The 13,274-nt window shown below is 42.5% G+C and overlaps 1 protein-coding gene across 1 annotated transcript in view; it reads right to left on the bottom strand.

Moving 5' to 3' along the window:
- Positions 1–8,926, bottom strand: part of MCF2L2 (MCF.2 cell line derived transforming sequence-like 2) — a 306,030-nt gene extending 297,104 nt beyond the window's left edge. Inside the window, exon 1 of the mRNA XM_033957587.1 lies at positions 8,844–8,926. Within this exon, the coding sequence (XP_033813478.1) occupies positions 8,844–8,922 (79 nt within the window). The 5' untranslated portion in view covers positions 8,923–8,926. The remainder of the gene's footprint in view (positions 1–8,843) is intronic.
- Positions 8,927–13,274: the final 4,348 nt, after the last annotated feature.

The raw sequence follows: 13,274 nt of genomic DNA on the forward strand, positions 1-13,274 counted from the left end.
TATAAGACTTTGGTGAGATCTCATTTAGAATATTGTGTATAACTCTGGAGGCCACACCTTCAAAAAGATATATAAAGGATGGAATCGGTCCAGAGGAAGGTTACTAAAATGGTGCATGGTCTTTGTGATAAGGCGTATGGGGACAGACTTAAAGATCTCAATCTGTATACTTTGGAGGAAAGGAGGGAGATGATGGAGACAATTAAATACCTATGTGGGATAAATACGCTTGAGTCGAGTCTCTTTGATTTGAAAGGAAGCTCTGGAATGAGAGGGCTTAGGATGAAGTTAAGAGGTGATAGGCTCCGGAGTAATCTGAGGAAAGGGTGGAAGATGCATGGAAAAGTCTCCCAGAAGAGGTGGTGGAGATAGAGACTGTCTGAATTCCAGAAAGCCTGGGATAGGCACTTGGAATCTCTTAGAGAGATGAAGAGATAATGGATGCTGCGGAGGGGCAGACTGGATGGGCCATTTGGCCTTTTACAAAGCCGTGCGGCAACAACCCCGAAGCCCTTTAAATTTCTATGGGCTTCGGGGCCGTTAGTGCGGCTTTGTAAAAGAGGCCATATGTTTCTATTAATTGGGCTCTGCATTTTTGTTACATGTATTGACGTTTCCACTAGGTTTTCTTATTAATTTATAAGATAAAAATTTGCAACACACAGAACGGACAAAAATAAGGACTGATCTCTAGGATTGTGGTGACGGTTTAGTTATTGTCTCGGGTCACATTATATTTTGTAGCCTGCTGGTGGCTATGACAAATTTTTCAGTTATCCCTTTCCCCCATAGGATTACACTGTTTATCTTCCTCATTCTTTCTTTCTCTCTCTCTCATACATATACACAGATATACATATTCTCCATTTTGGTTTCCCTCTCCCCCTTTATCCTTTTTCTCTCTCCTCTCACAATCCACTTCTCTCTCCTTTTGTCTGAAACCCAATCTCTCCCCCTTTCATTTTTCCTCTTTCTCCCTCGCCTTCTCTTCTCCGTTCACCCTTTAGCTAGTAACCATGGCAACTTTTCTCATACCTAGAGGAAGGAAGATTGACTATTCAATACACAAACCTGTAAAATCTGATAGGAAAACCACATGGTAAAGAGCCACATGCATTGAATTTAATTAGAAAATTAATTCATTCTTGCGGCAATCTTAGGTCATTACTAAATATGTCAAAAGAGGATAATCCTTTTATGAGAACCACAAACATCAAATGAACTATTTGTTGCTTTGCTTTTCAGCATAAATAACACCTTAGGCCAGGGGTAGGCAATTCCGGTCCTCGAGAGCCGGAGCCAGGTCAGGTTTTCAGGATATCCACAATGAATATGTATGAGATGGATTTGCATGTACTGCCTCCTTGCGGTGCAAATCTATCTCATGCATATTTATTGTGGATATCCTGAAAACCTGACCTGGCTCCGGCTCTCGAGGACCAGAATTGCGGCTTAGGCCAATCACAGTGTAAGAGGGATTATATGATCAGGTGTAATTTTTTTCTACTTTCCTACATGATTTGCCCTGTTATAATTAATTATAGCACCTAATTACTTTACAAGAACTAAGAAAAAAATGTTGCAACTCTGCATCACAATGTCCCGCTTTCTTGAGTATTTATACTGAATTTTTTTTAACAGTTTGGATGACTAATGCAATGTCAGAACCAGAGAGAACCAAGAAACATGATCAAAAGCAGAGCTCCGTTCAGGGCTGGTGTGAGGGGATTAGGTTTGCACTCCCCCTAAATTAACTTTGATAATTAACTCTACAATTATGATCACCTGACAAACATCCTTCACAAGCTCCCCTTTGCTTTAAAGATACGCGCTTCATGAGGACACAGCTGTGAGATTCTAGTCACCTCCACTTGTATCCTTCCATTCCTGCTTTTGGGTGCTAAGAGTCCTTTTCCTCCAGGAAATTGTCCAAAACCAGCTATGCTTTTCCCAACAGAATAAGAAGGACATTTTAATATGGCTAAAACCATATTTGCACTTTTATTTTATTATTTGTTGGGGGAGATCTATGACAATCTAGGAGTAAGTTAATGAAGTTGTACCTTGGATTTCTGAGAATCCTGTTTATTTCTTCAATTTTTCTTTCTTTTTTTTTTGTACTACGTTGTCTGTGGCTGTGGTATGGTTTTGCCGCCTTCTTTTGAACTTGTTATTTAATTCTCAGTGTAATATGCTATGATCAAGATAATTATACTCCACACTTCTTTCATGAAAGACTAATTTGTTTTAATGTATCATTAATTCTTTGAAGTGCTTTGGTTAGTGGGCAACATAGGAGGGGTTGTGATTTAATCTCTGAAGACATTTTGCTATTCCCCTCTAATTTTATGGTAAGGTTTATAAAATTGGACAATCCATTGCGAAATAACGCATAACTATGATATTGAAGAACCAGAGGGCTATGTTCCAGCAAGAAGTTGTAAATCAAAATGGTGTCAGACAAGAACGATGTATAATCTTTGTGCATTGGTTCTCCAGTTTGATCTGAGTAGTGCCTTTGATTTAGTGGATCACACCAAGTTACTGGCCTGCCTGGATGCTCTAGAGTTGCAAAGTAATGTTCTGTCATGGTTTAAAGGGTTCTTGGAATCAAGATTTTTTACCAGGTTAAGTCTAACAACCAGCTTTCTGTAGCTTGGAAAAACCCTTGTGGGGTCCCTCAGGGTTCCTCACTTTCTCCAACATTATTTAATGTTTATTTATCATCTCTGGGGTTTCATTGGAACAAACTAGGCTCCAGACTGTTGGTTACGCTGATAACATCATGATTATCATTCCATGTAACACTACTTTATCCCAAATTACTCAGACGATCGAGTCGATATTGAAATTGATGGAATCTTGGATGCAGGAATTTAAATTCAAATTAAGTCATGATAAGACTAAATTTTTTGTTGCATCTCCACCTAGAATTATACATGAACCTTCAATCATTATAGATACAACTCTCTATACAATTAATCCAACAATTAAAATATTGGGAGTCATCATAGATCAACACCTGACTATGAAAAAGCAAGTAGATACTGTTGTACAAAAGGGTTATTACACACTGCGGAAATTGTGTACTATAAAATCATACTTTATGTTACAATAGTCGAGAAGGCTCAACAATAGCACCTGGACTAAAAGTTTAAAGGCAGGGAACTCAGTCTATTTCACATGTACCAAGAAAGAGATGGCTAGGCTTAGACTAATTCAGAATACAGGTGTTAAACTGATTTATGGCCTAAAGAAATATGATCATGTGAATCCATTTTACCGTGAGTTGCATTGGCTGCCAGTGGAGGCTCGTGTATTGCTTAAATTGGGCTGTCTTTGTTATAAAGTTGTGTATGGTATCACTTCCATTTACATGACTGATAGGTTTCTTACAGCATCCCACAAATACAGTGTTACTTTGGAATCCGAATGCCCCAGTACTCGAACGTTTTGGAATACGAACCTTTTTTTGTAGTAAATTTTGCTCTAGAATCCAAACACCCTGCACATTGTGGCCCTGATTCTGCAAAGTGCTCCCAATTGTAGGCAGCTTTAGGCATCCTACAGCTGTCTAATCAGCCAATCAGGAAGCACTTTTTCTAAAAAAAAAAAAAAGCTCCCCAGGCATAGCGGACGCAGCTACAGCCGCCAGTCTCCCCTCCCCACCCTCCCACCCCCAACGATCGTGGCAATCCCAACCCCTCCTGCCGACAAAACCCGCAATCACCGGCAGGAAGGTGCTCAACCCTTCCTGCCAACAGAACCCATCCACCCCCAATCGCCAGCAGAAGGGTGCCTAACTCTTCCTGCTGGACCCCCGAATGGACCACCTAAGATCACCGGCATGAGGGTACCCAAACTCTCCTGCTGGACCCCCCCTAAGATCACTGGCAGGAAGGTACCCAACCCCTCCTGCTGGACCCCCCCAACAAAAGCCCCACCCCGGAACCCCTTCTTGGCCTTACCTCCAATTTGGCCAGAAGGCAACTCGCACCAGCCAGCCAGCAGGGCTGCCTCCATCCAAATGAGGTGGACCCACTCCTCCACTGCCCAACCCACAGGATCCTAGGGCCTGATTGGTCCAGGCGCCTAAGGCCCCTCCTGCTATATGTTTAGACATTACATTTTGGATTACATTCCTAAAAAAAAAAAAGGTCCATGGAGAACTATTAAGGTGAAATTGGGTAAAATCCTCTGCATTCCCTATGAAAAGCAAGACTACAAGTCCCAGCAATGCACTGGGGTAAACCCAGGACTGGATCAATCCTGCGAATCTAGATCCAGTTGGCAGCCTTAGTGTAACATGGATGGGGCATGAGCATGGCACCAATTTACACAGGTAATTTATGGAACACTATATATTACGCACGTCGCATGGCGCACTTAAGCACGCTTTCTTAGCCAAGAATTGACCTCGTGCAGGGGTAAGCAATTCCGGTCCTCAAGAGCCGGAGCCAGGCCAGGTTTTCAGGATCTCCACAATAAATATGCATGAGATAGATTTGCATCTCAAGGAGGCAGTGCATGCAAATCTATCTCGTACATATTCATGGTGGAGATCCTGAAAACCTGGCCTGGCTCCGGCTCTCGAGGACCGGAATTGCCTACCCTTGACCTAGTGTGAGTGGTCATGGTTTAAAATTCTGCATGCCATAGAGACTTCTATTCAAAAAACACCTAAAACCGAACTAACACAATCAGAATTGTCCCAAGCATCACTTGCAACTACTCCATATGTACTTCTGATCCAGTGGTTCCCAAACCTGTCCTGGGGGACCCACAGCCAGTCAGGTTTTCAAGATATCCCTAATGAATATGCATGAGAGATTTGCATACCTGTCAGTTCCATTATATGCAAATCTCTCTCATGCATATTCATTAGGGCTAGCCTGAAAACCCGATTGGCCTGGTGGTCCTCCGGGACAGGGTTGGGAACCACTGTTCTAATATCATGACAATTCAGATGTAATCCTTGGCAACTCAAAGAAATGTACAAACTACTCCCTAAATACTTCTAATGTCCCGACAATTCATTTGTAATCCACCTTGAATCGCAAGGTAATGGTGGAACAGAAATCCCTAATGTAATGTATTCTATGCCAGTGATTCCCAACCCTGTCCTGGAGGAACACCAGGCCAATCGGGTTTTCAGGCTAGCCCTAATGAATATGCATGAGAGAGATTTGCATATGATGGAAGTGATAGGCATGCAGATTTGCTTCATGCATATTCATTAGGGCTAGCCTGAAAACCCAATTGGCCTGGTGTTCCTCCAGGACAGGGTTGGGAACCACTGTTCTATGCCCAGAAGCCATATTTCCTTCTCCAAGCTAAAGAATGCCCTGAAACAGTTACTTTTAAAACAAATATGAGCTGACTATTCCTTTCTCTCCTCTCTTCTACCTTCCAAAGTATTTAGATCAATGCTGTCTTGTTAAAATGTTTATTTTATTTTTATTTTTCCTCTAACTCTACTTTTCACTTCTCTATTACCCTCCAGGTACTTTAGTTAGATTGTGAGCCTTCGGGACAGTAAGGGAATTTTTCAAGTACCTTTCTTATTTCTAATCTTAATGTATATTTTCTGTAAACCGCTTAGAACCTAACGGATGTAGCGGTATATAAGAAATAAATTACATTACATTACATGACTAAGCAAATGTGATGAGTCACATGAAGTAGGATCTTGAATGTGATGCGTTGTGGGATTGGAAGCCAGTGGGCATCACGTTAAAAACTGCGTGGCATGGTTGAATTTTTTTGCGCGGTAGATAAGTTTAATGGCAGTGTTTCATAAGATTTGTAATCTGCATCTTTTTTTTTTTTTTTTTAAGATTTAGCGGGACGCGATAACCGCTACCGCCTCCTCTTGAGCAGGAGGTAGTGTTTGGCCAGCATGGGGGTTAGCGCGTGATGAAAAATTACGTGCATTAACCCCGCTAGCACGGCTTAGTAAAAAGAGCCCTTAATTTATAACATTTTATTGAAGGAAACAATTAAATATAATATATTTCATTTCAAATAGATCCACAATTATAATATTTACATACATATTTCTATCATGCCTTCAAAATATATTTCCATATGACCCAAATCAACCCCCCTACTTACCCCACCTCCCTTCCCCCTCTCCCTCCCTTTTTTCCCTCCTATTCACATTGTATTGAAGTAATTAATAAAAGTATAATATAAAATGAAATTTATCATTCCTTCAAAATACATTTCAATATAACCTATTTCATCCTACCCCCTACACCCCCCAATTTAACACCCCCCTTTTGAATGGAAGATGACACATATTACCAGGTATTATAAAGTTATAAATGTTTCCAAAGCTTCAATGTAAATCTCTTTTTGATTTATACCTTGGTAGAGGGTATTACAATCGATGTTGGAAATGATTAGGGAGTGGATGAGAATATTTCGTGAGGGAGGATCGAGTAGTGAAGCAAGGGAACGAATGAGTTTTAACTTATAGAAACATTTACTGACTACCGAGCTGATTTGCTCGTGAAAAGAACGGTTTTGATCCAAAATGATTCCGAGTGTTTTTACTTTAGGGCTCTTTTTACTAAGGTGCGCTAGCGTTTTTAGCGCACGCAAGATATTACCGTGCGCTACGCGGCTAGAACTAACGCCAGCTCAATGCTGGCGTTAAGGTCTAGCGCGCGCGTTAATGCCCTAACGCAGCTTACTAAAAGGAGCCCTTAGTGCCCAAATGAACTTCTTCCTGCTCATGGGGACAGAATCCCTGGGTCTCCCTTAAGTCCTGGCGCCCAAGAAGGGATCTCTAGCAGAGAGGTGCGAGTTCTGTTTCATTTCAGAGGGAAAGGTTTCTGGGGGGGGGGGTTTAAATATAATTTTCTTTTTTTTTTTGGTTCCATTTTCACATTGTAGCCAGAGAAGACAAGACAGCAACTCAGGATGCTCCTTTCCCAAAGAGGCAACTAGACCACCAGGGCTTTTAAAAGCTACGCCTGGGGAGGGTCTATGGGGGGGAGGAGTAGGGCAGGACTTCTTGGGATTCCTTCCTATTTCTAGTTTGCCCTCCCTTACTTTGTACTAGCGGATCACCCGGCGTTGCCTGGATATTTATTTATCCGAATCTTCCGGTATCGATAGACTTATTTTATTTCACTCCTATTGTTTTTTACCATAATCGTCCTTCTTTCTATCATTATTATTGTATTTCATTACCCTGCCTTTCCCTTTGTTTTCCTTTTCTGTTTATTCTGTTAGTCGTTAATTTAATATGTTTTGTTCAGTGTCCATCTGTCTTTTATAACCCCTGTATTATCTGTAAATTGAATGATTTGTTCATCGCTTAGATATTTGAGTAAGCGATTAATCAAATACTTAATAAACTTGAACTTGAACTTGTATTCAGTGATTACGCCTGGTAAAACGGGACGCATTGGATTGGTTTTTTTTTCGTGGACATCTTCATTTTTAGCAGCAAGAATGGCCCTCTGTATGGGGCTGAACTTGGACTTAAACGGCATCGGGAGCGTCAATATTCATCTCAGTGAGCCCATATATATATATATATATATATATATATACATATATATAAAATTGGATGTATCTGTGTTTGTTCCAGCATAACTCTGAAACGCATGGACAGATTTCAACCTAACTTGGCATATATATCACTATGGGCTCCTTTTACAAAGATGCACTAATGTTTTTAACACACGCTATTGTGCGTGCTATCAAAAAAACTACCGCTTTCTCAAGAGGAGGCGGTAGCAGCTAGCGTGCGCGGCATTTTAACAAGCGCTATTCCGTGAGTTAAGGCCCTAATGCACCTTTGTAAAAGGAGCCCTATATGTATACCAAGTTTGGTTGAAATCTGTCCATGCGTTTCAGAGTTATGCTGGAACATACACACACAGATATATCCGATTTGATAGATAGATAGAAGTGAGGTATTCTGCTAGTATTTATTTATTTGAAGGGATCTGTATTGGTATGCTAAGATGCTGCCTGATATTCGAGTCATGGGCATTAGGGATGCTTTACTGGCACAGCCAGCCAGGTTTTCTATATAGCTCTGGAATGGATGTTTTGTTGGATTTGGTTGTTGGAATATTGAAACTCCCCCCCCCCCCACTTCAGACAAAATGATGTTATAGGGGCCTGTCTTAATTTTCCCACCTGGTGCTCCAGTCCTAGCTACCCGTCTTAGGACGGAGGCAGAGAGCTGATACCTGCCTCCAGGGGACTCGGGTGTGGTGCCTATCACCAGCTGCAGGGAAATCCCGGAGCTGGAATGGCCAGGACAAAAGCAAAACCGCTCTTTGCATCCTCTGAGCTGGCTCTCCTTAAGAGGTGGCTTTGCAGTCAGTCTATTTTTGTTTCTTGATGCTAGGGGGAAAGGCAAAGCTGCACTTGTGAACCTGAAGCCTAAGGCTTAAGCCAGGATGTCTATTCTGCCTAAGGGCAAACGAAATGAACAGAGCCAGAGGAGATGCACTTATAGGAAATTAATATTTACATTTCCAAAATCGATCAAGCATCACCTGTATGTTTATTAAAATGTATGTTAGCACTGATGGTTGTTATAATGTTATTAGGTTTGTATGCTTATAAGCAAAACGACATTTTTAAGGGTAATTTAGCAAATCTAGTCCACATAAGCTTCTGTAAATCACGACCGTTGTTTGCAAGCTCTATTAAATTTCGGGAGGTCAGACATTCCCCCCCCCCAAAGATGGGTTTTGCCATGCCACATGATAGGGGACAAAGTCAGCAGGTGCTCAGTGGCATCCAGAGCTTAACGATTAACGAAACACCCCCCAGACTGCAAACGACACATGCACGAAACAGGCTTTTCTTACCGACATGGGTAATTACTGAAGCCAGCCGCTGGTTGAGCTCCTGGTGTGACATTTCCTCCTCCTTTAACCAAAGCAGCATCTCCCAGGAGCACCGAAAACGGGGCGGCTAATCCCTCCCGAGCAGCCCCAGACCGGTTTCTGGCTCGGGCTTATTTCAGCGCTTCCATCTAAAGCCTGGCCCAAGAGCTGCTGCTACCTGCCCCCAGGGTGCTCGGGGTGGTGTTCATCACGGCTGCAAGGAAATCCTGGAGCTGAAGCCCAGATCAGAGGGTGGGCAGGACAAAAGCTGCCTCCATCCGACTGTCTCGTCTGGCTCTCTACCAAGGATTATGATGCAAAAGACCTGCTCGTGTGTCTCTTTGTTTGCAATAAGCACTTTTAATTCCCAAGTTAGCTTATTTTTAAAGAGTAAACATCAAATGTTTGTCTACGGGAAGTGTATCAGTCTGTGGCAGGGGTGTCAAAGTCCCTCCTCAAGGGCCCCAATCCAGTCGGGTTTTCAGGATTTCCCCTGACTATGCATGAGATCTATTTGCATGCACTGCTTTCATTGTATGCTAAGAGATCATCAAGAAGGCTTCAGGTACATAGGAGGATGGGGAAATACATGGAAGGACAAGAAGCTTATTGCACTGATGGGCTACATATTACTACAGCAGGAAAAAGAAACCTTGCAGAGAAATTTGACAATATTTTTCTAGGCATTTAAACTAGAAGGTGGGGGTGGTGTATGTACGAAGGACAATTATAGAGACCACCCCCGGCAAAAGAAAAGATGTGATAGTAGTAAAGGCTGCAACATAAGCAATATCAGCAACTCATTTCTTAGTATTGCAACGGAAAGTGAAACGACACAAAAATCCATACGAAAAAGGAGATTATCGCTGAAAAATAGCTGGAAAGCGATGACTACAAATGCTCGCAGTCTAAGCAACAAAGTTCATGATCTGCAAGCCCTGATATTAGAGGCAGATCTAGATATTGTTGCTATCACAGAGACATGGTTCAGTGAATCACATGGATGGGATGCAAACATACCGGGATATAATCTTTTTAGGAAGGACAGAGATGGTCATAAAGGTGGAGGAGTAGCTCTCTATGTAAAGATCAATATCCAAGCGACCGAAATGCAAGGGACCTGGGGAGAGGAAGAAGCGATATGGATTGCTCTGAAAAGAGAAGATGGAACTTCTATCTACGTGGGTGTAGTCTACAGACCTCCGACTCAATCGCAGCAAATTGATAAGGATCTGATTGTGGATATCCAAAAGTTTGGAAGGAAAGAGGAGGTTCTGCTGTTGGGAGATTTCAACCTGCCGGATGCGGACTGGAATGTTCCGTCTGCGGAATCGGAAAGAAGTAGGGAGATTGTGGATGCCTTTCAAGAGGCTCTGTTCAGACAAATGGTGACGGAACCCACAAGGGAAAAAGCGATATTGGATCTGGTCCTCACAAATGGAGAGAGTATCTCTAATGTTCGAGTGGGTGCTCACCTGGGTAGTAGCGATCATCAAACGGTTTGGTTTGATATAATGGCTAAAGTGGAGAGCGGCCGCACGATACTTAAAGTCCTAGACTTCAAACGTACGGACTTTAATGCAATGGGAAAGTACCTGAAGAAAGAGCTGTTAGGATGGGAGGACATAAGAGAAGTGGAAAGACAGTGGTCTAAGCTGAAAGGAGCGATAAAAATGGCTACGGACCTTTATGTGAAGAAAATCAATAAAAACAAGAGAAAAAGGAAGCCGATATGGTTCTCCAACCTAGTGGCTGAGAAAATAAAGGCGAAAGAGTTGGCGTTCATGAAATATAAAAAAACCCAAGAAGAGGAGAGTAGAAAGGACTACAGGGTGAAACTGAAAGAAGCCAAGAGAGATACGTTTGGCGAAGGCACAGGCGGAAGAACAAATGGCTAAAAATGTAAAAAAGGGAGATAAAGGAATTGCAAAATAAATGGGCGGTAATGAGACTGTAAAGGCAATGATGGTCCCAACGGCAACCATAGTTTAGTGATTTCACGAAGCAATTTTGGTTCAAGGGTCTGAGCACTTTACACAATTATTTAATTAAATATATATATATTTAGAGCTGTGAATTAAATTATATCATCACAGAATTTTTAATATTATCTCCCTAGAAAATTGAGTTAAAAAAGAAAAAAGAATAGAAACAGTAACACCTTCCAGAATGTCCAACAAGCTGTGTCTTGGAGATAGAAATGATAAGTAGTAGTAATAGTGGCATCTGGCATCTACTCCCCTCTGCCCTCCAACCCAGCCAGCAGATTAACCCTTCCCCTTAACTGTATCCATGACACCCTGTTTGTCTGTCTTGGCTGTTTAGATTGTAAGCTCTTTGGAGCAGGGACCGTCTTCTTTGAGACTCTGTACAGTGCTGCATGTCCTATAGAAATAATTCATAGTAGTAGTGTGAAGAGTTTCAGTCTTTGGGAAGCAGAGCTGAGCTTGTGATGTCATAATGCCTCATTCCACCAATAAGAGCCAACCTCATCAGTGATGTCACAATGGCTTGATTTTCCTGGACTCCCCTCTGCCAACCAACCCAGCCAGCAGATTAAGCGTTCCCCTTAACTGTATCCATGACATCCTGTTTGTCTGTCTTGGCTGTTTAGATTGTAAGCTCTTTGGAGCAGGGACCATCTTCTTTGTGACTCTGTACAGCGCTGCATGTGCTATTATAGCTGCCAAATTTCAGACCATTCTTCAAGCTTCATCAGTTATGAAGTTCTCCTTATTATAATTTTTGAAAGTGTTTTGCTTATGTGGCATGTTATCGCTTGTGTGTAATTTTGAATTATTAAATAAATTTACCCCCACTCCCCCCCAAAAAAAAACACCCAACAAAAAAACCTAGTTGAGCACATTTCATAGGATTCCAAGCCCAACACGTGGCCATAAAGCATGTACAAAGTTGGCCCTCTCTGTAGCATGTAGGGACTACTTTTGAGCGAAGGGCAATTAGTAGGGAGTAGTTTGTAGAGTGTTAGGGGCATTTTCAAAACTTTAAGATGTCCAGAAAATGGCATAAATCAGCACTTGGATGTCCTAATCGCCAGGACGTCCAAGTGCCGATTTTTGAAACCATCTTGACATCTTGTGAGGTGTTTTACCCGCTGTGCTTCCAAGACTAAAGGAGCGCATTTTGGAAGTGGGTTCTAGACAGGCTTAGACTTGGACGTCTTGCAATAATAATCAAACCTTTCCCAACAGTGGTGTAGCGAGGGTAAGAGGCGCCTGGGGAGTTGCTGCCCCTCCCCCGATCCTGCCTGACGCACATTACTCCCCCTCCTTTCCCTGTTCCTCTAGTTCAAATTGTTGCTCATGGCGGTCAACAAGATGCGCCTCGCGACCCTGTCGGCTCTCCCTCTGACGTCACTTCTTATGCGCGGCACCTGGAAACGATGTCAGCAGGAGAGCTGATGGGGTTGCGAAAAGCACGCTGTTGACTGCCACGAACAACTTCAACTAGAGGTATGGGGAAGAGGACGCACACGTGATAGGGAGACATAGGAAGAGGTGGGAATGGAAAGGGGAGGGGCCCGGGGTGGACCACCCCCTCACCCCCCTTTACTATTCCACTGTTTCCCTAGATGTTCTGAGCCATTGGCCCAAAAGCTCCGCCCTAGCCCCAGCAGGATTCTGTGGCACAATTCCCCTGCCTACTAACTTCCTTGGTCGCTGTAACTTTAAATCTTCGGGCACTTGCCACGCAACATCAACAAGCAGGCCTGCCCCAGAAGTATTCATTCTAAAGTGACCGGGAGGAGGTGGGTGGAGGAGTCGAGTCATAACTGACTCTTCTGATCGCCAATTTTTGGGGAGGATGAATATTCATGAGACAGATTTGCATGTGCCTCCACCCTATGCGTCGTACTTATTAGGAATATCCTGAAAACCAAACTGGATACGCCCTGCTCTTCTTCCATTCCTAAGTCCGTTGCAAAGATAAATACATATTTTTAATGTAGGGAGCGTTTGTGAATGAGGCTTAGTTAAGCAAGAAACCTTGAAATCTTGTTTTTTGCAACAACAATTAACTTTCTGTCTCACCCCCAACTGTCTCCTTGAAATTGTTACATAAAACACAGTCTCCTAAGCTACATTCCTGCAAGGTGATAACATTCACTATTATTCAAACAGCACCATTTTTAAACTTGTAGAAACCAACAGCAAAGCATTTTCATCACATGTACTGAAGCAAGGGTCAAACCAAGAATACGAGGGGCTGCTGTAAAGTTCTCAGCCTAACTAAGAACAGAATGATTCTAGTAAGGGTTCTGATGGCCCCAAAGTGAAAGAAAGCGCTCTAATTCTCCTCTTGAAAGGGGTTATCATTCAAGGTACTGAAGGGAATAGACTTAGTAGATAAGGACAGGTTGTTCACCCTCTCCAAGGTAGGGAGAATGAGAGG

This window comes from Geotrypetes seraphini, chromosome 9 (genome assembly GCF_902459505.1).
Source record: "Geotrypetes seraphini chromosome 9, aGeoSer1.1, whole genome shotgun sequence".
NCBI lineage: Eukaryota > Metazoa > Chordata > Amphibia > Gymnophiona > Dermophiidae > Geotrypetes > Geotrypetes seraphini.